The sequence below is a fragment of the Barbus barbus genome (genome assembly GCF_936440315.1).
Source record: "Barbus barbus genome assembly, chromosome: 23".
NCBI lineage: Eukaryota > Metazoa > Chordata > Actinopteri > Cypriniformes > Cyprinidae > Barbus > Barbus barbus.
The window spans coordinates 3,762,296-3,790,216 of NC_136751.1; the positions used below are offsets into that span (position 1 = coordinate 3,762,296).

The 27,921-nt window shown below is 37.3% G+C and overlaps 1 protein-coding gene across 1 annotated transcript; it reads right to left on the reverse strand.

Annotated features, from left to right (window-relative positions):
* Positions 1–4,948: 4,948 nt before the first annotated feature.
* ap2m1b (adaptor related protein complex 2 subunit mu 1b) lies at positions 4,949–27,839 on the reverse strand. The gene is made up of 11 exons (XM_079374555.1): positions 27,316–27,839; positions 24,306–24,420; positions 13,602–13,867; positions 12,349–12,431; positions 11,218–11,353; positions 10,959–11,103; positions 8,337–8,456; positions 8,116–8,251; positions 7,928–8,025; positions 6,981–7,092; positions 4,949–6,782 (listed from the first exon to the last, which is right to left on the reverse strand). The coding sequence occupies exons 2-11, from the start codon at positions 24,377–24,379 to the stop codon at positions 6,648–6,650; spliced, it is 1,305 nt and encodes a 434-aa protein (XP_079230681.1). The 5' UTR covers positions 24,380–24,420; positions 27,316–27,839; the 3' UTR covers positions 4,949–6,647.
* Positions 27,840–27,921: the final 82 nt, after the last annotated feature.

Below are 27,921 nucleotides of genomic sequence, written 5' to 3' on the forward strand. Positions count from 1 at the left end.
TTTTCAAGTTGCCAGATTTTCTGGAACACCGATATTCAGGTCAGGTCACCTGAGTGACGTCACAATGTCATGTTTTTTGGGGGCGTGGCGTGTCGGCGGAAACAAAGCGACCAAAATGTATTCAAAAATCTAAAAGAAAAATCATAAATAAGATAAAATCATTTATTTGTTTGGCTAAATTCAGCTGTAGGGAAAATAATGTATTTTGGGCAACAACAAAAAAAAAACTACTGCAAAATTCTTCATTTTCCCAGAAATTTCTCAGATTTCAGTACATCACAACAGGTACCTGCAAAAAAACCTTGGTTACGCTCTAGTCAAGTCAAGTCACCTTTATTTATATAGCGCTTTTAACAACACAGATTGTGTCAAAGCACTTAACAGTATCAAATTGGAGGATAGAGTGTCAGTAATGTATAATAATAAGATTAAACACTCAATTTTCAGTTAAAGGCATTTCATTAATTCAGAGATGTCATTGTCTAGCTCAGTTTAGTTTAAATAGTATCTGTGAAATCAAATTGACTATAATCGCTAGAAATCAAGGAGAAACCAGGCTCAGTCGGGGGGCCAGTTCTCCTCTGGCCAAGATATTGTTGTTTAATTATTGATTTAATAATTTTAAATTATATTTCTATTTTTATATTGTTGTAATTTCTAACAATAATAGTATTATGTAGTTAGGTATTTTATTATATTTTTAGTTGTTTTGTTTTATTTTTAGTTTTTATTGTATTTTTAGTCGAGGTCTTCACTGGGGATGTGTCCCCGGGGCTAATCCAGGTGTCCGGCCTCCGCCGACAATCAAGGCCGCAGACATCATCTCCCGGCGCCGATCCACCATCTGATCCAGACACGGACTGAGAAACAGAATAAGAAAGAAAGACAAATATTAGCGTAGATGCCATTCTTCTAACAATGTAACGAGTACATCATGTGTTATGAAGAGTGTTCCCGGTTCCGGTTGATCTAATTAATGCAGCCTAACAATCCTTTAATGGATTTGAATAATAGAAGTGTAGTAGTGTGTTATGTGTAAGCCAGGTTAAAGAAATGTGTCTTTAATCTAGATTTAAACTGACAGAGTGTGTCTGCTTCCAGAACAGTGTTAGGTAGATTGTTCCAGAGTTTGGGTGCTAAATAGGAAAAGGATCTGCCGCCCGCAGTCGATTTTGATTATTCTAGGTATTATCAAACGGCCAGAGTTTTGAGAACGCAGCAGACGTGGAGGACTATAATGTGATAAGAGCTCGCTCAAGTACTGAGGAGCTAAGCCATTCAGGGCTTCATAAGTAATTAACAAGATTTTAAAATCTATACGATGTTTGATAGGGAGCCAGTGCAGTGTTGACAGAACCGGGCTAATATGGTCATACTTCCTGGTTCTAGAAAGGACTCTAGCTGCTGCATTTTGGACCAACTGTAGTTTGTTGATCAAGCGTGCAGAACAACCACCCAATAAAGCATTACAATAGTCTAACCTTGAGGTCATAAATGCATGAATTAGCATTTCTGCATTCGACGTTGAGAGCATACGTCGCAATTTAGATGTGTTTTGACTCTACAAAACAGAAAAACATTGAAAGTTTAAAAGCTTACCTCAATATCAACTCCAAAAGTTGTCAGTCCTCGGTTTTGCAGTTTCAGTGATATCTCACTCGAATCGCAAGTCAACATGCAAGGGAGTATTCTGAAAGGGCCACAAATTAAGCATGCATAAGCTGCGCTCATTAAAAATCCATTGTGAAGAATTGCAGATTTTGGCATAACACATGGCATTCATGGCCAAACGGCCCTCAGTTTCTAGCCCTCATTAGCTTAGTTGACCTTCAGAGGGTTCAGGAACAGCCAGGGATTTTCACAGTGCTTTACTTTAACTCTCACATCACTATGGATAGAAGTCAATTTCTCTGAGAGGAAGTCAGTCACTTATGATGGATATCCTCTTTGACCTGCAGGGTCAATGTACAGGGTGGTCAATGCTATTGGCTTCACATTCATGATTCAAGACAATGCATTTATTAAAAAGTTAGTCTTGTGCTCCAAACAAAGACTGGGCACCCATTCGGTAGCAAATGGCTAATTTAATATTTTAAAAATCAAATTAGGACTGCTTACACATACATAAGCACAATGCCATTGAAGGTCAAGTCATTCATTTATGCAGCGCTTTACACAATACAGATGGTTTTAAAAGCAGCTACACATTAAACAGGAAAATTAGTGTCAATGGTGTAAACAAACTCAATTTGAGCTGTAAAGCAGCTCTGTGGAAGATAATAGTGTCATTATTTATCTCAGTGTTCTTTTAGTATCAATGTTGCGAAGTTCATCAATTACAAAACGAGTTCAGCTCCACAGAAAGCAATCGAGCCGACGGTCGGTTGTCAGTCAGTGTCATTCGAATAGCAATAACACCGCTGCATTAACATAAAGCATGGAATTCCTGAAGCAGAGAGAAACATGGATTTGGAGAAGGGCACCTGAAAGGCAGCCTCATATCTTTTGCGAGTGGTTTTGAATTTGGCTGGAGGCCCAGGCTTTGGCTGCACTCCAGGTGACTGCGGAACCGGGGGCTGCTTGACCCTTCCCTGTCACTCACTCTGGGAAAGAGCAAAAAAGAAAGGGAGAGGGAGACGGAAGGACGGAGGAGAAAAAGTCTAGCGGGACAGGAGATTCTCTTTCAGGGGCCCTGAGAGATGAGAGTTTAATTGGCCATCGATCCATCAGTAGGTCCTCTGGCTCCTGCACCCACTTAATGATTGGCCATGACGTCAGCCTAAATACTCACGCTAATGAGCGACTTCCCACACAAACACCGCCTGCCCATTCCTGCCACAGGAAAATAGCTCAAAACATTTCCCAACCAGCTATAACGGTGGTGCAAAATCAGACCACCAACAATCAACCGAACCCACAAACAGTGCTTGTATGCATTCCTAATTGTCTCGTTTACTGAATTTCTCTTCTGTGTGGCTTATGTCAAAGCAATAAAACTGAAAAACAGTTACGTAAATGTATATTAAATATAAAGAGATTTTGTATTTAGATTGTATTTTGTAGAGCCATTCTATGCAGCAATGACAAGAGCACATGATCTTCTCAATTGCCAACCAATGAATAAAAGCAATAGTTCATCCAAAAGGGAAAACTCACATAATTCCAAACCTGCATGCATTTTTCTCTTCTGTTAAACACAAAAGATACTTTGAAGAATGTTGGTAACCAAACAGTTTTGACCTCCAAAAAACGTTTTTCTTCAGTGTTCCACAGAAGAAAGTCATACAGGTTTGGAACGACATGAAAATGAGTGACAGTGTTGATGCATTACAAGTTTACTTTTTACAAGTAACATTACAAGAGTTACTCTTTCAAATAATGCCAGTTTTCCCATTTATTGACTGACAGCTCTCCTGTCTCCACGTTGAGAGAATTCATGAGTAAATGCAGAGGTGTTGTGTGCGCTGTGTGAACATGTATTTATTTACTCTTCAGTTGCACAAAAACAGATTCAGTATTCCTCAGAATGAGGAACTCAAACCTGCAATGTTAAATAACACAAATATCCTTTATGTATTTAATCCCATTTTATTAACTGTCTTTGCTGCTGACATTGGATGATCCCATTCTAATACTATTAAACAAAAGATAAACATAACGTGTTTAAATTTTTTTTTAATTGCTGAAGTGTTGAACTTTTTTTCCATCCTGTTAAAAGGTTTAAGCTACTAAAGACATTATTACGATCTCTCTTCTAAATCGCAACAAAATAAGGGAGTCACCACACACCACAGCCAATTATTAAATATATGTATTACTCCGTGTATTACCTCCGAAAACAACCATCCCGAAGAAGATGGATCAAAAGCTGGCGGTGATCTCCCGTATCCCTCACATCTCCTCAGTTCTTCGATAGCCTCTTGACATGAGAACCAAAATACAGCGCAACCACAAACCGGTTCCAAAACCCGCACAAGCTCAGGCCTCCCACGCTCCCATCTCTGTCCCAGTCTTAGTGCCAGGATTACATTCAGGTGTGCAACCACTCCATTCAGCCAATCACCTGCAACTCAGAAATAGCCGGTTACTCACTAGAACCGTCACAACATGAATTTGCTTTTCCTTCAGCCTGAGGCCTATTTGTTTCAGATTTGGTGTGAAAAGGCTTTTACATTTACAGAAAAAACATAGATGAGAAAAAGGAATGCAAGAGTAACGCATTACTTTCCATAACAAGTAATGCAGCTACTTTTTAGGGAGTAACGCAATAGTGTAATGCTTTTAAAAGTAACTTTGGTCATTTTTTTGTCAATTTTTACTGCTTCACATGGTTAATTTTTAAGTAAGTTTGTTCTGTGCCACCCATTGGTGTTACGCAGAGCTCTTGATATGTTTAACTGAAGCTCCCTTAATTTTTGTGCTAAAAGCCATTGAACGATGAAGCAAAACGTCTTTTCAGTTAGAAGTCGCACTCATGCAGAGGGTTTGGGTTTGTTTTGACGTAGTATCCACGTCATTTCTTTTTTCTCCACAGATGAACACCCATAATTCACTAGGTTCTACACATCCTTGTGTTCATTTATCCAGTATTTTGGTGGTTTTCAAATCTGTCCTGCAAGCACCCAAGCCCTGTACATTTTATGTCTCCCTTGCCAGACACACTTCAGGTCTTGCAGTCTCTACTAACGAGCTGATGAGTTGAATCAGGTGTCTGATAAGGGAGACATACAAAATGTGCAGGGCAGGGGTGCTTGCAGGACAGGTTTGAAGACCACTGATCTAGAGGATTACTGCAGCCAATATAAACCCATCCAGAAAAAAATTCCACATAAAATTTAAAAAGAGCTCTGCTCATAGTAAACGAAGAGTCCAGATAAAACCTGTTTGGAATGGTCTTTTTCTGTAATTTTCAGTTATCCAATAGCTTTAGATCCTTAAAGACAAACCTACAAGATACAAACTTTAATGTTACATAGATATTGTATGCCATTTTAAACAAAAACACCAACTGCATTAAGAGTAACTGATTACACATTTTATTAGGATTAAGACGACAGTCACAAAGTTACCAAATGAAGATGATACACTGCAAAAGGAGCCTCATCATCTCTCAGAGCTGTAACACATTGAGGTCAGACAGTGTAAGTGTAATGACACAAGTGTTCAAGAAGATGCACTTAAATCTGTAGGGTCGAGTTTGTAGTGTTGCCTGAAACGTAACGTAGATGGCACGAGCGCAGTAGTCGACAGTGAGCTCATCACAAACTGTGCTTCCATCTCTGCTGCTCAACCAAAATGCCTTCGCATTAAGATAAATCCTCCGGCGCCTTCCGCAGAGTTTATATGCACATGAAAGGAGCGAGCACAGTGTTCAAGACCTTAAAGGCAGACATGGCTTATATGTTTTGACATCTCCAAAATCACCTGCCTTAGATCGGGACTAAGAAAAGAGGTTTAGAAATGGGACTCCCTAATATTCTAGCCCCTCTCTTATGCGTTTAGCGAAATGCGTCTTTTTGAAGTTGCATTTGCCTTCAAACTAATCCCAGGAGAAATGCAGGGAGAGATTTCGCTGATGCAAAGACTTACTCTGTGCACTTGACAAACTCAACCGGTAAACTTCAGTCAAGTAAACAAAGTGGTGAATGATGATGAAAGTTAAAGTGTGACATGGAAAGAAGGTTAAGCGCACAAATGTAAAGTCCCTGAGAGATGTTGGGGACCCCTGACTCACACACATACGCATCAGTCACTATATGACACCAAATGAAAGCTGAAACTCACCTGAATCGGTGTGGTGGTTTTGTTACAGTGTATACAGTAGCATATATGCACACAGACAGCTGGACTTAAGCATTAGTACAATTTGTTGCTTTAATTCAAACGTCCTCGGACCTCATTTTGGTCACATTGAGAAATTATTTTACACTGAGACAACCAAAAAATTAAGACAAAATCCAAATGGTAACATCAGTGTACATAAAACTTTGGATGGACACTGAAAAGTTATGCTCAAGAACATTGTGGGGCCATTGGCTTAACGTTTACACGAATTCACTGAGAACAAGAATGTGGACGATACCTAACTAATACTCTTAGGAGGGACCACTACAAAAACTAAGCATGACGGGGTATGTTTTCAGGGTCCAGGTTAGCAGATAGGGATTTAGGAGCCGGAAATGGCCACACTGATACCTCCTGTGAGCAAGAATACAGGTTCACAGTGCTGATCACCGGATTGAAAAGGGGCCCGAGCCTCAATTTAGCTGGGATTCAATGGGGACTGGGGGTTTGGAATGCATGTTGTGGAAGAATTAGAAAGGAGAAACGAGTGGTGGTTTACATCTCATCATCTCATAGCAAGTGAAACTCTGGAGGGAGTTCATGAGGATAAACATAATATCCATCATTGCAGATAAAATGTGTGTTTTATTCTGAAGGGCACATTTGTTTTAATTCATGATGTTTTGGATGTTCTTTTTGGGTTTCCCTTTGTTGATGTTTTCGGTGTGAACAGAGCCCCATATAAAAAGTTGAGGAAGGGAGGGGAGAGCGAGACAATGAATAACTCCATTCTCTTCGTCCTTTGTTCATCCCACCCATTTATTCGCCTGCGTCTCTCCCCCCTCCTCACAGAAGGGCTGCTGCTAGCAGCGGGTCTCATAGATGCCGCTGCGACCGATGTAACGCACCCATTTGATGACATCGTGATCGCTGTAATTGAGCTTTGGCTCAAAGACCTTCAGGTAGCGCACTTTCAGTCCTGATGGAGCAAATGGTACCTGGAAAACAAAATAAAAAAAGCATCTAAAGAAAATCTCAAAACAACCTGCTATACTACTGTATCAGCATAAATGGCATGGCACTTTTAGTTTTAGAGACCATGCTGAAAAAAAAAAAAAACTGCAGAACATCCTAAAGAAGTTGTCAATGTCTACATGTGTGAAAGAGGTTGGGGGGCTTCAGGGATTTAGGCTGACCTCAAAGTTCATGGAGATGGGTGGGCGAGCCCACTTCTTTTTGTCATTAGTGGGTAGCAGCTCAATCTCGGCACTGATCTGAGATTCCTTCATACCAGCCATTCGCTTGATCCTACAAAAAAAAAATAAATAAATAAGCACAATATGTAAAAAATACTACTTCTGTTTCATCTCAATTTTAAAGAGAATTGAGAAAGATTTTTATTTGTATGTTAAGTTCCAATCGTTGGACAAAGTATTTGGATGGACGGATGGATGGATGGATAAAAGCATAAAGTATTTGGATTGATAGATGGATGGATGGATGGATAAGGTATTTGTATTCATAGGTGGAGTATTTGGATGAATGGGTGAATGGATGAACGGATAAAGTATTTGGATGGGTGGATGGATGGATGAAGTATTTGTATGGATGTATGGATGGATGGATGGATGAAGTATTTGTATGGATGTATGGATGGATGGATGAGGTAGTTGTATTGATGAGGAGTATTTGGATGGGTGGATTGATGGATGGATGGGTGGAGTATTTGGATGGATGGATGGATGGATGAGGTAGTTGTATTGATGAGGAGTATTTGGATGGGTGGATTGATGGATGGATGGGTGGAGTATTTGGATGGATGAATGGATAAAGTATTTGGATGCATGGATAGACAAAATAAAATAAAATCTTTCTGTAATTTTAAACAAACGGTCCTTGAAATTACAAACGTAAACCCCGCTATTCCCAGGTTTTCCACGATAGCGGGAGCATAAGTTATTAATAGTCTTGAAAAAGAATGAAGCAAATTTTTCTCTATGAAATCCTCATTCCCTGGTAGAGCAGTAATAACCTTTGTCAGTGTGATTTGAAACTGAACATCTTGAGGGAAATGTGCAAATGGCCAAAACAGATGAAACCGCTAATGAATATAATGAACTTGTACAGTAAAATCAAGCCGTACTTCCAAACAATGGCGTTCTCACTGGCTTTGTACTTGGCTTTTCCCTTCATACATATGACCTGAACCCCACTGGTGTTGAGTGGAGTAGGAATGTGCACCTGTAGAGAAACACACAATTTACACTTCAATATATACAACCGATAAGGCACTTTGAGAATAATGAATGCTATTTCTGCTGTCAATCTCACCTCTATCTTCTGTGCCAGCAGGGAGGGCTTGAAGTTGGACTTGATCACCACCTTTACCTCCAGCTTGGTGCGGCCCACTTCACGGACCAATGGGATGACGCGGAAGGGGAGGATGATGTCTTTAGTGGTGCGGTACCTGAGACAAGGACACTGTCATTGTGCTGTGTGACACACTCATATGCAGTCACACACGCGCACACACACACATGCTCTTCACTGACCTCATGAGCTCATACTCTCCATCGGGAGGGATGAAGCTAATACTGCGCTCTGAGTCAAACTTGCTGAGACGGACACACTGGTTGAACGTGCAGTCATCGATCGCAATGGACTGTTTCCCACTGCAGCAGGGGACACAGAGGAGAGAGACGATGAGGAAACATTGAAGCATGAGCAGAGACTGCAGAGAGACCAAACACGCATTACTCATCAGGGGTGGGCGGCATGACAATAAATACTGTGTGACGGTAGAAAATGGTCAACTGGTAAAGATTGTGATATATAACGCAGGAAGTATTTAGATTGCTAGATTGGTGGGGAGGGCTATTTATGCATTTCCACATGAGAGTGATGAAGAAACATGAATTGATGTGTCCCGAACGAGGAAAGGAAAGTCTGTTGTTAGGCACAACACAAAGCAGGCTTTACATTGTTTACAATTGTAAAGCAACCTTGCAACTTGGCGCATTAGATTTTAACTGATATGTGACGTTTAACAGCTATTTTACAACAGCTGTGCTTATTCACTTACAATTTAGTCAAATTTCTACTTGTGTTGCACAATAATGTGGCATATTCATCAGTTACAAAATTATTTTGACTAGATGTCCAAGTTCCAAATAACAAGAAAATAAATGAGATTGTCAATTATCCAAATCATCTCATTTAATATCTAAACCCTTTTTATTTAATTTCCATCAACAATAACTGCACATCTGTTAAAAAGTTGTCAGAAATGTTTTAATTGTTTTGCAAGAAGTATTGTGTTCACCAAAGCTGTATTTATTTGACCAAAAATGCAGTAATATTGTGAAAGATTATTAGTTTACAGTATCTCATTTATTTTTTAAATATATTATAAAATGTACTTCATTCCTGTGATGCAAAACTGAATTTTCAGCATCATTACTTTAGTGTTCAATGTCACATTATCCTTTGGAAATCATTCTAATATGTTGTTTTGCTGCTAAAGAAACTTATTAAACAGAAATCTTGTGTAACATTATAAATGCCTTCATTGCCACGTTTTGATCAAATTGATGCATCCTTGCTAAATAAAAATACACATTTCCTTTAAAATCATACTGACTGCAAACTTTTGAATGGTACAGCATATTGCAATAAATACAATGTTTATATTATGCAAGATTGTGGTCATACCGCCTACCTCTGTTACCCACAATGCACAATATACTGTCATTACATTGGAAAGGATGTTTGTTTCTAGCACTGTGACCACAACAAAACTGCACGGGAAGGTCTGTAAGAGGGCTGTGATTTGCTAGATTAAAATAAATAGCGTTATGTTGTGGTCAGAGTCGAGGGGGACAGGCATTTAAAAAACACTAACACAGACTCTAATGAGAACGGCTATCAGTTCATTCAGTTAAGAAGCTTTTGAGTAAAACAAGACGGGGGAAAGACTGTTTGTATGAGACGAGACAAATGAACTAAAGAAAACGCTACACTCCTTTGCCTAGAGCTGCTAAACACCTCACACATCAGGAGGCAATGGCAGTGGCATCCCATGCAAAAAGATCATCTTTATAGAGACGTTTAATGGCATGACACGAAGACAGCTGACAAACAGCTAAGACAGGACAGAGTGAAGGTGATAGATCAGGTAATGTCAGGAGTGAGAGTTACGCTACCTGCCCCCCAACTCACTGAAGTCCAGCGGGAGAGAGGAGAGAGGCACACAAATCAACAGAAAAAAAATGGAACAAATAAAGGGCTAAACCAACACCACCTCAGAATCAAACATTCCTCTGTGAAGATACATATACCTACGAGCACAAAAGGCAACAGGGGGAGAGTGAGACTGCAAGACGGGATGTTACAGAACACAAAAAAAGCCAGGAGGAATGAATTCACTCCATGTGAGATTTCCTGTAATATTGTGCCCAACTGTTCTGCTTGTAAGGTCTTACATTCTAAGCTGAGGGGGATCTTATACAAATCAAAGCTATTTAGTTTTTAAAGTCAATGTGAACTGACATTTATAACCTTTTTTACTTTAACAACGTGATGGATTTTCTAAGTAAATCAGAACATTCAACAGGATTGAATTCATCAGGAATTGACTGGATTGTGAGAAGTTCTTATATGACAAGGGGTTGTTCAAAAATATGATCAACTGTGTCACTAATATGTGACTCCTCAACTCCAATTCAGGTTTCAACCGTGGGTTTGTGAACCTCTAGGGGTTTGTGATGGAACTGTAGGGGGTTTGTGAGACAGTGACACAAATGCTGATGCTAAAATCAATTTAAAAGGGTCATAAAATGCATTTTCAGTTCTTTATATTATGTTTCTGGAAATTAGCTTATGCAGTTATCAAATGTTTGCTTAAAAAAAAGGTTTAAATATTGGTAAAAAAATTATAATATTCCATCTTTCACTGTCACAAACACGAAAAAAGCATCAACGGCATTTTGATTATCCATTTCATAACCCCTTTAATTTAAAAAGAAATTCAATTTGTAAAAATGCTAAGTTAACCCTTCAGTTTGGCCTTATGATGAGTCATTAAATTAGTAAATTAATAACAAGCATAAACAATGTTCAATGGTTTACTCACCACAGTGGCGCTCACATTTCCATTCGAGTGTCATCCAACTCACCTTTTGCCTGAGTCATCAGTCGTGCCACCTTTGCCCTGCTTGTCGATGACAATCTTGTCGTTCATGCCGAACTTGCACTCTGGCATTCCGCTCAGATAGCTCTTCATCACCACACGCCCTGAGACATGTGCACTCAACACCTGACCTGCACACACACAGACACACAGAAAACACCACTACATTAAGTTTCAATACAAAGCAGGTAAAATCCACCATGTAGCACTGTAATTCTCAGCCAGTAGAGGGCAGTAAGGCTCACCCTGCGGTGACATCAGCAAGTTCACACTTTCCAGTACATCCAGGAAGAGTTCGTTGCGGCGATATTTGATGCCCTCACGTCTCCAGCCTATCTGTCCTGTGACCTGACTGGTAATCTGAGACTGCTCTTCTTTCGTCTGAGAGGAACGCAAAGTGTAGAGTGTGAGAGAAACAACAAGCCAGATATTTTGTATTGTAACTTGTCATGTACAGCTTTGTGAAAATATAAAAGTGAGGTATGGAGAGCTTTAGGGATGCTGTATTTGTAGGCCAACGAGTTAAAGGGATCATATGACGTTGCTTAAAAGAACATTATTTTGTGTATTTGGTGTAATGCAATGCGTTTACGCGGTTTAAGGTTCAAAAACACATTATTTTCCACATACTGTACATTATTGTTGCTCCTCTCTGCCTTGCCTTTCTAAAACGCATTGATTTTTTACAAAGCTCATCGTTCTGAAAAGCGCAGCGTGCTCTGATTGGCCAGCTATGTAGTGCGTTGCGATTGGCCGAATACCTCAAGCATTTGATGGAAATGTTATGCCCCTTTACCATATTTGGGAACACACAGCATCTCCACGACATGGTGGTGACGGCAACAACACTACAGCGAGAATAAAAGTTACGCCTTCTTTCTTTGCGTATACATTTGGGCGTGGATTTTTGGTTAAATTCCTGAAATGAGGTCTTTGAAGACTATCATAAAGATGATCATGATGAACAAAATATGTAAGAATCAATAATCCTTTTTGGTCAGCTAACTTTCTGCAACGAGTCCAAAACATCAAAAGTCAATGGGAAAATCCTATTTGGTCTTTGATAACTTCCAGACTGGCCTACAAAAATACATCATCACCGCAGCACTCTATGACTACAAGTACAGCTGTGCTTACATGATGCTGGAAGCAGTGAGTTACAGGTCATCAGGCACGTGGTGAGCAGTGATGTGAAGATGAAGGTGTCAGAAACATTAACACACAGTTCAGTTTCCACATGCTTCAACAAAGGCTATGCTCCATAAAATCAGATTTCAACACTTCTGTTACAGGTGCATTAAGTGTACATTTTCATAAAGCATTCACATATTAGAAAACCTAATAGACCAAATGCTGGTGTTTCATTGAGAACGCACCTGGCTCTTAATGCCCTGTTGAGTAATGAAGGTCTTCAGTGCTCCGGTCTCAGAGTTCTGGGGGTACCCAAAATCCAGGATCTCTACAGTAAGAGCAAAGAGACAAACTATGACTGTGTGTTGAACTTATACAGCAGTGCTACAGAATCTGGAGTTTTGGTTTTGAACTTTTGGATCATGTTTGTTAGTGTTGAGGTCATACTGGTGTACTCTTAAACGTGTTGACAAAAACTTTTAGCTAAATGCATTAAAAATGAATAGCCTTTTTTAACCAGAAAAAACAACCCCCTAAAATTTACTCCCCCTCCACTTTAATAAATAAATATTTTTAATATATATGATATGATGGAACACATAATATAAAACTATATAATAAACAAGTATACATTTTAAATGTATATAATTTAGGGAGTTAAATTACAGACATTTTACAAATTTAATATTTCAAATAATACTCATTTATTCAAGTTATTTAGTTTTAATTAAATGTAATGTTATTATAATTATATGTATGATTTAATATATAAGTATGTGTGTGTGTGTGTATATGATTTAAATTATATGTAATTGTTCAGTATTTAAATAAAATGATAAATTACGTTGTTCAAGTAAAAGACAGTTTTTTAATATTACACTTATGTTTTAAAGAGCTTCCCAAGCATCAAAATAAAAAAGTGTGTCACCTGTCCATTGATTAGCTACAGCTTTAAAAAAATGTTGTCAGCATCTTCAATAAAGAAAATTGTGCTCATCAATCCATGTCATTAAGTCTTAAATGTCAGGTATCACGAGGGATTCAAAATGTATGGAACATCATAATCAGTCATGGCAGTTCTGCAGAGAAGCTTTATAGCTGAAAGTAAATCTGTTTCATAACTGATTAACTGTGCAACAGTGAAAGTGTTATTTTCCAGTTTATTACTGGGAGGCTGCTTTGAAACCATCTGTATTGTATAAAGTGCTATACAAATAAATGTGACTTGTATATTAACAGCATCCATCTCGGAGAGCAGAGGAGATGTCTGTCTGTGCAGTATTTTCTTTAGGTTTAGATTTTCTCATCGACATTTCATAAAAATCAAAACCTAAAAAAACAACAGCACAACAGTTGTGGGAGAGTTCATGTCTGGAACTGGAGGGAAAAGAAAACTCAACTGCAATATAATCAATGTTACGTCAAGCAACAGACAGGCGAATATTTTTTTACTTCAGTAATATTTTAAGGATAATTCAGGAAAGAGAAGTCCTCGTACCATCGAGAAGCTCGTAGATCAACACAAAGTTGTTCTTGATGTTCTCCTCGCTGATCTTGCCAAAGTAGGCAGTCATGACGTCACACATCTTATAGAGGAACTCAAACACCATGGCTGCGTTGACATTCTGCTTGGTAACAGCAGCCAGCCAGATGTTGGAGCGCTTGACGTGGAAGAAGCTGGTGCGGGCGATGTTGGTGACGGGTGAGCGTACCTGCTGACGGGCGTGGATCACGTTCACGCGGAAAGCATCCACCGCATTCCTCCTGCAGAAAGATCATCAAGATGGTGTGAGACTGGAGATTTATCCGAAACATAAATGCTAGATTAAGCAACTAAACAGAAAAATAATAAATAGATTATTTGACAGAAAAATTAAGAGTTAGCTGCAGCCTTATCAAACAAACCCAAAAGCTGTTCATTCCAAAGCAAGTTGGAATCCACCTAAAAATCGCTCACAGTTCTGGTTTCAAAAACTCAACACCTCCGCTAAACTGAAACCTTGTACATGATTGGATTGCTCTACTTAAACGGGACCTATTATGCCCCTTTTTACAAGATGTAAAATAAGTCTCAGAGCGTATATGTGAAGTTTTAGCTCAATATACCCCAGATACTTTTTTATAGGTTGTTAAAATTGCCGCTTTTAGGGTATGAGCCAAAACCCGCTGATTTTGAGTATGTTGCTTTAAATGATGTTGCTCCCGGAGAAGAGGGCGGAGCTTCAAGAGCTCAAGCTCCGGCATTAGCAGTACTAGCCTTTGCAAATAAACATTACACCATTAATACCAACCTGTTATCTTTACAGAAAACACACTCGGTTTCAAAGTCAGTCATCTGATTATACTATGCATAATAAATTTGCGTTTATGAATTACACAGACGGGGAGCATGGCAGGATAAAAATAACATAGCTGGTCATAGCATATTTGGAAAAACGCATGATACTTTGTCTGGAGCTCATTGAGATGGGAATGCTAACGTATAGCTCTCTCCAGGAATTACTGGCCTTTTTACTTAATTACTTACATCTTACAGTGCTGCCCTAAACAGTGTCCTAACCAGGTGCAACAAGATTGCAGTAGCAAATTGAAAGCAAAATGCAGCGTGAAACAAAACAAAAATCAGAAAAGCGTGTTCTCTCTTACTGCACAGCACAAAATGTATAGGGTTCAACTGTAAGCAACATCCTTTAAGAACTTTTTGAGGCTGGTTAGGACAGAAACTTGCATTAACCTGGAAGAGATCTTGAGTACACCTACAATTCCTTAAAGTGGCATAAAATCAGAAATAGCGACAAATCTTTTCTTCCATACTGTGACGTACATCCATAGTCAGTGTAACAGATTATAAAAAAAAATATAGCTGCAAGCAGCGATGACGGGCCCAAGCCGTCAGCATACGCCACCCCGGTGGCATCGATAAAACGGTGCCCAGCGAGCACACGCATCACAGTAACCCTCTGGCAGTTTGGTTTTAAGGGATACGGCAATTAAAGGGTTAATCCAAACCATCAACTCTGTGAAACACACACACACAGAATAACATATAAAACTTTAAATTCTGTGAAAATATATTTTTCATTGGTAGTTCATGTTAATGCATTTACTAATGCTAACAAATGAGAAATTATTATAGTTACCAAAGGTTTTAATGATTTATAAGCATTTTTTAATGATTTCTTTTTCCATTAACTAACATGAATAATTTTTTCTAACACAAATGAATAAAGTAAAAAATATATTGTTAATATTTAATGTTATTTGTGAATTAACCAATGTTAAAAAACAACATTATTTAACTGTTGTTAATTTACATCATTAATAAATATATACCATTTAATGTTTATCAAAATCAATTCCAAAATGTGTTAATATATTATTACATTTTAAAGTTTTATCTTTTGAACATGACTATTTTTCTAATATTAAAAATATTTTGTTCATTGTTAGTTCATTGTAAGTTCATACTATCAGTGAAGAATTAACATGCTGTAAAAAATATATTTTTCATTGTTAGTTCATGTTAATTAATGCATTCCCTACTGTTAACAAATGAGACTTAATTATAAAGTGTTATCAAAACCTTTAATGCTTTATAAGCATTTTTTAAGGATTTTATTGAGATGTTTAAACAGACCCTCTCTCTCTCTCCCTCTCTCTCTCACCCACTGAACTCACACAGTCAGTCACCCACCCAGTCACCCACCGCACACATTAGAAGCACAGAGACAGGAGAACTCTGATAGTTTTTAAATTTTCTCCTCCGCATAGTGTATTGTAAATTCATGAAATTAATCACATATCCTCAGACTGTATTGTTCTGTGTATGTAATTTTTTATGAAGTGTTTGGAAGCTGCTCTTAAAAGAAAAAAAAAAAAAGAAAAGTTTTCTCTTTTTTACTGTAACTTTAATAAATTGCCATTAAATCATCGCTCAAGATATCCTAAATCCGTCCGCAATTTAGCATCTTCAGTATTTTGGCATCATAAGAAAAAATGTTTGGTGTGATTTACGTGTTTCTGTTTGGAGGAGCATGAATTTGTTTACAGCCTGTTTAAAAACAAAACCCACATTAAAATAAATATAGCCGACTTCCTGTTGGTCGTAGCTAATGACTGTAAATTAGAAAGTTGTCCGGATTAATAAGAACAATTTATGTACCGAGTTTGGTGTCTGTAGCTATCATTATATATATATAAACATTAATAATTATATACCATTTAATGTTGATCAATATTAATTCCAAAATGTGTTAATATATTATTACATTTTAAAGTTTATCTTTTGAACATGACTATTTTTCTAACATTAAAAAGATTAATAAATGCTTTAAAAAAATTGTTCTTTGTTAGTTCATACTATCATGGAAGAATTAACATGCTGTAAAAATATATTTTTCATTGTTAGTTCACGTTAATTAATGCATTTCCTAATGTTAAGAATTGAGACCTTATTTAATGATTTATAAGCATTTTTTAAAGATTTTAAAAAACAGACCCTCTCTCTCTTTCTCTCTCTCACCCAGCTCCTCAATCCACACAGTCACTCACACAGTCACTCACACCCCACCCCACCCCACCCCTCACTCAGCTGCAGGCTGACAGGGATCTCTCACTCAGAAGCAGTCTAAGAGCTCTCTGATAGTTTTTAAATTTTCTCCTAAGCATAGTGTATTGTAAATTCATGAAATTAATCACATATCCTCAGACTGTATTGTTCTGTGTATGTAATTTTTTATGAAGTGTTTGGAAGCTGCTCTTAAAAGATAAAAAAAAAAAAAAATTATCTTTTTTACTGTAACTTTAATAAATTGCCATTAAATCATCGTTCAAGATATCCTAAATCCGTCCGCAATTTAGCATCTTCAGTATTTTGGCATCATGATAAAAAATGTTTGGTGTGATTTCCGTGTTTCTGCTTGGAGGAGTATTAATTTGTTTACAGCCCGTTTTTAAAAAAAACCCACATTAAAATAAATATAGCCGACTTCCTGTTGGTCGTAGCTAATGACTGTAAATTAGAAAATTGTCCGGATTAATAAGAACAATTTATGTACCGAGTTTGGTGTCTGTAGCTAAAACTAACCCCCTCATTTTTGACAAAAGGTGGCGCTATAGAGTGTCTCTTCCACGCCCGTTTATGAGCTTTTTCCAGTGTCTAACTATCATTAATACTGATATGTGTGTTGAGTTTCATGACATTCTAAACATGTTATCTGCCTCAAAATCACCAGAAACGAATTTTCAACTTTGACACGTTGCCATGGCAACATAATTTTAGATATCAATATTCCCTTCACAGTTTTACATCGGCCGTGTTTTGACATTATTCTGGTGAAGTTTGAAGCAAATCGAGGTAAAAGAAGATGCTGAATTCAAAGCATTTTGAAAACGACACACTTCCTGCAGCCAGTTGGTGGCGCTATAACTTTCAGTCATAATAGTCACATCTATCCGATCGGCATCATACAACGAACAAATCACTGAAGTTTGATATACATCATACAATGTATGTGGACGTTATTAGGCATTTCCTGGGTCTCATTTTTCGCCATAACTTCATCGCCTCGCCACGGGCAAACCGTTCGACATATCAAAAATATCTTCGCAATTTAGCGTCCCCAATGTCTTGAGATCATGTTCACCTAGTTTGGTGGCAATCGTATGGAAATCCTCAGAGGAGTATATCAAATTCCAGAGCATGCGCTTTTTAAACAGCCCTGAATAGCCGACTTCCTGTTGGGCGGAGCCTATGACATGCTGCGCGGAAGTTGTTCGGCTCAATGAGTTCTATATGTGTACCGAGTTTCATATGAATACGTGCAAGTATGTGTGAGCTATACATCAAGCTTTCTGACAATTTTCCAGGGGGCGCCGTAGAGCCCCTGTGCCACGCCCGGGTCCCAGCCTCAGCGGCGTCCTAATGGCCGCAGGTTCCAACGTGCGTGCCAATTTTCGAGAGTTTTCGGGCACGTTAAGGCCCCCAAAAGTGCCCGGATGATTGAAATAAAAAAAAAAAAAAAAAAAAAAAAAAAAAAAATATAGCTGCGAGCAGCGATGACGGGCCCAAGCCGTCAGCATACGCCACCCCCGGTGGCATCGATAAAACGGTGCCCAGCGAGCACAAGCATCACAGTAACCCTCTGGCAGTTTGGTTTTAAGGGATACGGCAATTAAAGGGTTAATCCAAACCATCAACTCTGTGAAACACACACACACACAGAACAACATATAAAACTTTAAATTCTGTGAAAATATATTTTTCATTGGTAGTTGATGTTAGTTAATGCATTTACTAATGCTAACAAATGAGAAATTATTATAGTTACCAAAGGTTTTAATGATTTATTTTTCCATTAACTAACATGAATATTTTTTTCTAACACAAATGAATAAAGTAAAAAATATATTGTTAATATTTAATGTTATTTGTGAATTAACCAATGTTAAAAAACAACATTATTTAACTGTTGTTAATTTACATCATTAATAAATATATACCATTTAATGTTGATCAAAATCAATTCCAAAATGTGTTAATATATTATTACATTTTAAAGTTTTATCTTTTGAACATGACTATTTTTCTAATATTAAAAATATTTTGTTCATTGTTAGTTCGTTGTAAGTTCATACTATCAATGAAGAATTAACATGCTGTAAAATATATATTTTTCATTGTTAGTTCATGTTAATTAATGCATTCCCTACTGTTAACAAATGAGACTTAATTATAAAGTGTTATCAAAACCTTTAATGCTTTATAAGCATTTTTTAAGGATTTTATTGAGAAGTTTAAACAGACCCTCTCTCTCTCTCTCTCTCCCCCTCCACACTCACTGAACTCACACAGTCAGTCACTCACCCAGTCACCCACCGCACACATTAGAAGCAGTGACAGGAGAACTCTGATAAGTTTTAAATTTTCTCCTCTCCATAGTGTATTGTAAATTCATGAAATTAATCACATATCCTCAGACTGTATTGTTCTGTGTATGTAATTTTTTATGAAGTGTTTGGAAGCTGCTCTTAAAAGATAAAAAAAAAGTTCTCTTTTTTCTGTAACTTTAATAAATTGCCATTAAATCATCGTTCAAGATATCCTAAATCCGTCCACAATTTAGCATCTTCAGTATTTTGGCATCATGAGAAAAAATGTTTGGTGTGATTTCTGTGTTTCTGCTTGAAGGAGTATGAATTTGTTTACAGCCTGTTTAAAAAAAACCCACATTAAAATAAATATAGCCGACTTCCTGTTGGTCGTAGCTAATGACTGTAAATTAGAAAGTTGTCCGGATTAATAAGAACAATTTATATACCGAGTTTGGTGTCTGTAGCTATCATTATATATATATATATATAAACATTAATAATTATATACCATTTAATGTTGTTCAATATTAATTCCAAAATGTGTTAATATATTATTAAATTTTAAAGTTTATCTTTTGAACATGACTATTTTTCTAACATTAAAAAGATTAATAAATGCTTTAAAAAAAAATTGTTCTTTGTTAGTTCATACTATCCTGGAAGAATTAACATGCTGTAAAAATATATTTTTCATTGTTAGTTCACGTTAATTAATGCATTTCCTAATGTTAAGAAATGAGACCTTATTATAAAGTGTTATCAAAACCTTTAATGCTTTATAAGCATTTTTTAAGGATTTTATTGAGAAGTTTAAACAGACCCTCTCTCTCTCTCTCTTTCTCTCCCCCTCCCCCTCCACACTCACTAAACTCACACAGTCAGTCACCCACCCAGTCACCCACCGCACACATTAGAAGCACAGAGACAGGAGAACTCTGATAAGTTTGAAAATTTTCTTTTCGCCATAGTGTATTGTAAATTCATGAAATAATCACATATCCTCAGACTGTCTTGTTCTGTGTATGTAATTTTTTATGAAGTGTTTGGAAGCTGCTCTTAAAAGATAAAAAAAAAAAGTGTTCTTTTTTACTGTAACTTTAATAAATTGCCATTAAATCATCGTTCAAGATATCCTAAATCCGTCCGCAATTTAGCATCATCAGTATTTTGGCATCATGACAAAAAATGTTTGGTGTGATTTCCGTGTTTCTGATTGGAGGAGTATGAATTTGTTTACAGCCCGTTTAAAAAAAAAAAACACACATTAAAATAAATATAGCCGACTTCCTGTTGGTCGTAGCTAATGACTGTAAATTAGAAAGTTGTCCGGATTAATAAGAACAATTTATATACCGAGTTTGGTGTCTGTAGCTATCATATATATATATATATATATATATACAAATTAATAATTATATACCATTTAATGTTGATCAATATTAATTCCAAAATGTGTTAATATATTATTAAATTTTAAAGTTTATCTTTTGAACATGACTATTTTTCTAACATTAAAAAGATTAATAAATGCTTTAAAAAAAATTGCTCTTTGTTATTTCATACTATCATGGAAGAATTAACATGCTGTAAAAATATATTTTTCATTGTTAGTTCACGTTAATTAATGCATTTCCTAATGTTAAGAAATGAGACCTTATTATAAAGTGTTATCAAAATCTTTAATGATTTATAAGCATTTTTTTAAGATTTTAAAAAACAGACCCTCTCTCTCTTTCTCTCTCTCACCCACTGCCTCAATCCACACTCAATCCACACAGTCACTCACACAGTCACTCACAGCCCACCCCACCCCACCCCTCACTCAGCTGCAGTGACAGGGAGCTCTCACTCAGAGGCAGGCTGGCAGGGAGCTCTCACTCAAAAGCAGCTCTGATAGTTTTTAAATTTTCTCCTCCGCATAGTGTATTGTAAATTCATGAAATTAATCCCATAACCTCAGACTGTATTGTTCTGTGTATGTAATTTTTTATGAAGTGTTTGGAAGCTGCTCTTAAAAGATAAAAAAAAAATGTTTTTTCTTGTTTACTGTAACTTTAATAAATTTCCATTAAATCATCGTTCAAGATATCCTAAATCCGTCCGCAATTTAGCATCATCAGTATTTTGGCATCATGAGAAAAAATGTTTGGTGTGATTTCCGTGTTTCTGTTTGGAGGAGTATGAATTTGTTTACAGCCCGTTTAAAAAAAAAACCCACATTAAAATAAATATAGCCGACTTCCTGTTGGTCGTAGCTAATGACTGTAAATTAGAAAGTTGTCCGGATTAATAATAACAATTTATGTACCGAGTTTGGTGTCTGTAGCTATCATTATATATATATAAACATTAATAATTATATACCATTTAATGTTGATCAATATTAATTCCAAAATGTGTTAATATATTATTACATTTGAAAGTTTATCTTTTGAACATGACTATTTTTCTAACATTAAAAAGATTAATAAATGCTTTAAAAAAATTGTTCTTTGTTAGTTCATACTATCATGGAAGAATTAACATGATGTAAAAATATATTTTTCATTGTTAGTTCACGTTAATTAATGCATTTCCTAATGTTAAGAATTGAGACCTTATTTAATGATTTATAAGCATTTTTTAAAGATTTTAAAAAACAGACCCTCTCTCTCTTTCTCTCTCTCACCCAGCTCCTCAATCCACACAGTCACTCACACAGTCACTCACACCCCACCCCACCCCACCCCTCACTCAGCTGCAGGCTGACAGGGATCTCTCACTCAGAAGCAGTCTAAGAGCTCTCTGATAGTTTTTAAATTTTCTCCTAAGCATAGTGTATTGTAAATTCATGAAATTAATCACATATCCTCAGACTGTATTGTTCTGTGTATGTAATTTTTTATGAAGTGTTTGGAAGCTGCTCTTAAAAGATAAAAAAAAAAAAAAATTATCTTTTTTACTGTAACTTTAATAAATTGCCATTAAATCATCGTTCAAGATATCCTAAATCCGTCCGCAATTTAGCATCTTCAGTATTTTGGCATCATGATAAAAAATGTTTGGTGTGATTTCCGTGTTTCTGCTTGGAGGAGTATTAATTTGTTTACAGCCCGTTTTTAAAAAAAACCCACATTAAAATAAATATAGCCGACTTCCTGTTGGTCGTAGCTAATGACTGTAAATTAGAAAATTGTCCGGATTAATAAGAACAATTTATGTACCGAGTTTGGTGTCTGTAGCTAAAACTAACCCCCTCATTTTTGACAAAAGGTGGCGCTATAGAGTGTCTCTTCCACGCCCGTTTATGAGCTTTTTCCAGTGTCTAACTATCATTAATACTGATATGTGTGTTGAGTTTCATGACATTCTAAACATGTTATCTGCCTCAAAATCACCAGAAACGAATTTTCAACTTTGACACGTTGCCATGGCAACATAATTTTAGATATCAATATTCCCTTCACAGTTTTACATCGGCCGTGTTTTGACATTATTCTGGTGAAGTTTGAAGCAAATCGAGGTAAAAGAAGATGCTGAATTCAAAGCATTTTGAAAACGACACACTTCCTGCAGCCAGTTGGTGGCGCTATAACTTTCAGTCATAATAGTCACATCTATCCGATCGGCATCATACAACGAACAAATCACTGAAGTTTGATATACATCATACAATGTATGTGGACGTTATTAGGCATTTCCTGGGTCTCATTTTTCGCCATAACTTCATCGCCTCGCCACGGGCAAACCGTTCGACATATCAAAAATATCTTCGCAATTTAGCGTCCCCAATGTCTTGAGATCATGTTCACCTAGTTTGGTGGCAATCGTATGGAAATCCTCAGAGGAGTATATCAAATTCCAGAGCATGCGCTTTTTAAACAGCCCTGAATAGCCGACTTCCTGTTGGGCGGAGCCTATGACATGCTGCGCGGAAGTTGTTCGGCTCAATGAGTTCTATATGTGTACCGAGTTTCATATGAATACGTGCAAGTATGTGTGAGCTATACATCAAGCTTTCTGACAATTTTCCAGGGGGCGCCGTAGAGCCCCTGTGCCACGCCCGGGTCCCAGCCTCAGCGGCGTCCTAATGGCCGCAGGTTCCAACGTGCGTGCCAATTTTCGAGAGTTTTCGGGCACGTTAAGGCCCCCAAAAGTGCCCGGATGATTGAAATAAAAAAAAATAAAAAAAAAAAAAATAATAATAATCCTTAGAAGAACAATAGGGCCCTGCGCCTTACTGGCTTGGGCCCTAATAATAATCCTTAGAAGAACAATAGGGCCCTGCGCCTTACTGGCTTGGGCCCTAAAAACAATGTAGAGCAAGACTTGGTTCTGTGCACTGGTTGTTGATTGGATGTTGAGATGTGGGTGTGGCACTCAAAAGTGGAGGCAGATGAAAGTTAGCTTCCAGGGGCGGAGTTTAAGTTACTAAATGATTGGAAAAGACCTGTATACGTCACCAGAGAGGCGTTTTTCCCAGAAGATTCAACTATGACATTCTGATTTAACATCATACGGTCAAAATTAAAGATATACACAAATGAACTGTTCAGAATATGATCTATAACATGCAATTAGAAAATAAACAGGGAGAGCTTTAATTTCATAATGACTTTAAATGCTGTCAAGGTAGGTACCTCAGTAGGTTTTGGAACCAAGCTTACGTTTCAATCATCACTTCATTTCAGCTGTCTGTTTTCACGTTACATACACTATTTGAGCCCATCTCGTCGTCTTCCCAGAGTTCCCTTTCCTCCAGCCACACTCGACATGCACACGCACTGCGACTTCATCTAATGATCTCTCTCTCATACAGCCCTGCATGCGTGCGTGAACACACACACACTGCGACAGTATGAGTTTGGCAGCGATGTACAGACCCACTGTATCCATAGCAACCCTTCTCTGAACAGACCATTTCTGTGGTTTTAAAGGATGCCTGGATCTTCCATAAAGGAACTTCCAAGCAATCAGACGCCTAAAATTAATTCTAAAATTGATCTTCATTGTATTCCACACTCCCTTTTCTCTTTACATCCCGCCTGAAGATGAAGATGGAATTGAGGTACACATAAAAAAAAAACCAGGTGGGTCACAACATTTGACTGCTTTTATTCCTAGAGAATCAAATTAAACAAACAGATCTGGCAGGGTGAATAAGGAAGGAAAACAAAAATGTGGAAAAGGAAGCACATCGACACATCAGGAAAACTTGATATGCATAAGCATGAAGGACACACATACCCTTGATGTTATAACCTAGATCTACCTCCTGTTGAAGCAATCAAAGCCCAACTTCTCCACACCTGAATCACCACCTCACGTTTCACAAATTATGATGACTTACCCGATGTCATCACGGTAGACACGGGAGATCAGCACCTCGCCCTTGTGGTTGTAGATGAAGAGCCCTCCAATCATGGTGATGGTCTCACTCAGTGTTCACAAGCCATGCTGGAAAACTGAATAAAGAGGCGGAGCCAAGCTGTAAGTCACTGGATGGGGAAACTCATTACAAAATAAGGACATAGACTTTAAATTGTATGTACACTAGTGTTGGGCGCTATGATCAATTGACATATCATCAGTCTGTGAGATCGCCGATACACAATATCATCGTGCTAATTTATTTAATTACTTAGTTTCACTGCCAGAAAGTGAACCAACTCCAGCGTAAGGCTAAAAGCAGCCTAATGTTCAATTTGTATTTAACAATTTCAAATAAACATCGTAAGTTACTAATTATAATGCGTACAATTCCTTGGTTATTCATAAAGCAGCTACATTAAACGAGCAAAGAACATTTACATTACCAAAGAACATCATTACTGACTTCTGTCTAGCGCAAGTATATGCTCTTTTAAAAACACTCCTGTCATAATCAGTGTTATATAGCCTGATACTACTGCTAGGGCTGGGGCGATTTGACCTAAAACCAAAACCTTGATTAACTGAACACTTTACCTCGATTACGATTATTATTATTTTTTTGGCTTCATAGTTCATTAAAGGGTTGTAGTGTAAAAATATTCCACTATTATATATGGGATTTTTTTTTTTTTTTATGAAAGTGCATTTCTTATCTTTGTGATTTTTACTGTAAAAAGCAAGTTTCCTAAAAAAAAAAAAAAAAAAACTGTTTTGCAAACAAACGTATTAATAGGATGGGAAAATTACGTCGATTAGAGGTTCTGAATTTCGTTTTCTTTTCGATTAATCGTCCAACCCTAAGTACTACTACTATTAATAATAGTCTTGCTATCGTCAAATGCATCAAAGCGACATCTGACTATCCTCGACACACGATACTATCGTCTATTGGCACAACCCTAATATACACACCACGATAATATTTGTTGCATTGAATTTAAATATTCTAATTTTATTTTTTAAATTGCTATATTACAATCAACAGCTTTGACTTTTAAAAACTTATTTTCAAGGTTATTTGTTAAAAATGTACAAGAAAAAAAAAACCTGCCTTAGAAGCTTAACAAGAGATTAAAATGCACAATCACGAAGATGCTGAAAACACGTGGAGATCTTCCACTAATACCCTGCTCCTGTAATCCTCTCTGTTCACACCTCAGAAAGACCTAAACATACACCTTAAAGAAATCAAGCTAAAAAAACCCTGAATAATAAATAAGCACGATTTAAACATGCAGACCGCACCAATGGGTAATCAAATATTCTTTCATTAAGTGTAAATGATCTGTGACAGACACATTAGGACAATATTTGTGTTCACTTTAAAACATGTATTTATTTGAATTGGATAATAAGGCGTAAACAATGGCAGAACTATCCTTATTAAGCTTCAAGACTGCAGAAAAACACACTAATGAACCAATCCTGCCTTCAGACTCATTTCAGTCTGTTCTGATGGATGAATGCTTAACTGTCTAAAGCTTAACCCTATAAAGACTACAGCATTACATTTGATACATGCATTTCTAAGCCTTCTAAATAGTCATCATGATCAAAACTTGGATGACAACTGCTGTACACAATTTACTACCAGCCTTCTGTCATCTGAATGATACTTTTATAGCAAGTAAAATGCCTTTTATTATAGGCGACACTGTAAAAATATCCACCTTCAGGTCATGGTTCACATGTCTTTTTGCTGTAAAATCTTCTTGTTGGTAATATTTCAAGATAAACACTTACTAGATTGAATTATCCATAATATATATATATATAAATCATGTTAAAATGTAATCAAATATGATCACCAGGCTTTTAAGGCAAGTTTATTTGTTCATCTCTTAATCATTGCATTGCACTGTTTTGGCCTCCACAATAATAATAATAAAAAGCAGAGATTTAATTATAAAATTAAGCATTTAAATACTGTCTTACTAAAGCACAGCCTATTACTGGGAGATATCTACAAGTCATATTAATATCAGCATTTTTTCTCCAGTTTTGGCTCCTGAATAATATTGACAGGTTTTTCCTTCTCAAATATGAGCTCCATAATATTCTCCCGATATCATACTATATGAGCCATAAAAGCCTGATGTATCAAATATGATATAAAAATAAATAAAACGCATGCAAACATTTATATCTTGTCTCATTTAATTTTTTAATGATTATTTAATGTCAGGTCTGACACTCCCCTGACCGACACACACCTCTCTGAATGACAAGAAGAGAACATCTTATGCAGGTGTAACCTCTGCAATGAATTATTATTAATACACAGTCAGTCTACATAGCCTGCACACAATATTACTGCCCACTCGACAACACAACAATAAAACCCGTCACAACAGTTCCAGGAATATTTTGATGATTATGTAATTTCTCAGCTCTACAGCATCCATCATGGCTGCAGATGGAAAACCAGAAGAGTTCACAAGGCAATTCTGTCCCGGATTTGATAATATTTCTATTATTGAAATATTCCGATAAATAAGTAATTTTTGGTGATTCTGTGCCGCAGGACCAGCCCACTGCGACTGTCTGTCTCGCCTCAAAAGCACTAGACACTAATAAACACAAACACATGTTGTTTGCCTTCTGTATCGCAGCATCAACAAAACAGATTCATTATTTAATTCAAAATATGTGTCCGAGATGGACGGAAATCGTTGACAGTAAAGGTATGCGGCGCTAGCCGCAGCTCTTTCCATTCAAACGCACAGACATCACGACTTTAAGCGTATTAAATTATGTTTTCTTTAATTATCGGATCCCAAATACTCCACGTTATTCATTTAATACATTTCCATCTGTGTATCTAACGTCAAACACCCGCGTCCGACTAATTAGCTGGTTAAGCTAACTAACTAGCTCGGTTGTGTCACGACTGACCGGCCGGTGGACTCCCTCAGTCCCTCACTCACCTCTGTGTGTCAGTCTCTGTGTGTCCCTCCGTACCGGACCGGCTCAGCAGAGGCAGCTGTGTCCGGTTCTGACCGAGGCTCCGTGTTATTCCGCGTATTCGGTGTTTTAGGCTGCGGTCACCGTTCACTCATGAATCCAAGATGTCGTCGCGGCTCCCTCCCTCTGCAGCCGTCAGCTGACGTGCACGCGCGCGCACACGTGTTGGGTTCGCTGTAATATTTGATAAATGACTGAGTGAGTCCCGTAGACACGACCAACGGAGGTGAGGTTAATTGCTAAACTAACAACAAAAACCAAATGCAACACAGTCACAGTGCTTTTATATAGTCTACATGTTTAATTAAAGCTGCGGTCCGTAACTTTTTTGGGTTAAAAATGACCCGAAATCAATATTTGAGCAAGTACATAACCAGATAGTGGCCGATTCACAACGGTTAACTTATAATAATGTTTCTAATTTGAGTGGTACAGGTAAGTTTTCGCGGGAAATTCGAGCATGGCACTGCGTCATTACGTCACGTCTGTAAACATAAGGCTACTAGGCTATCACATGTGAGGATCCTGCGGGTTGCAGATCATTTATAGCCTTTTCTCACAGCAGCTGG

What these genes read in the sequence shown, in the direction of transcription:
- ap2m1b (XM_079374555.1), bottom strand. Translation starts at nt 24,379, where the DNA reads ATGATTGGAGGGCTCTTCATCTACAACCACAAGGGCGAGGTGCTGATC. An exon ending in GTCTACCGTGATGACATCGG is followed by an intron (nt 13,868 to 24,305) that starts GTAAGTCATCAT and finishes ATCTTTCTGCAG; the next exon opens with GAGGAATGCGGTGGATGCTT. An exon ending in GATCTACGAGCTTCTCGATG is followed by an intron (nt 12,432 to 13,601) that starts GTACGAGGACTT and finishes CTCTTACTGTAG; the next exon opens with AGATCCTGGATTTTGGGTAC.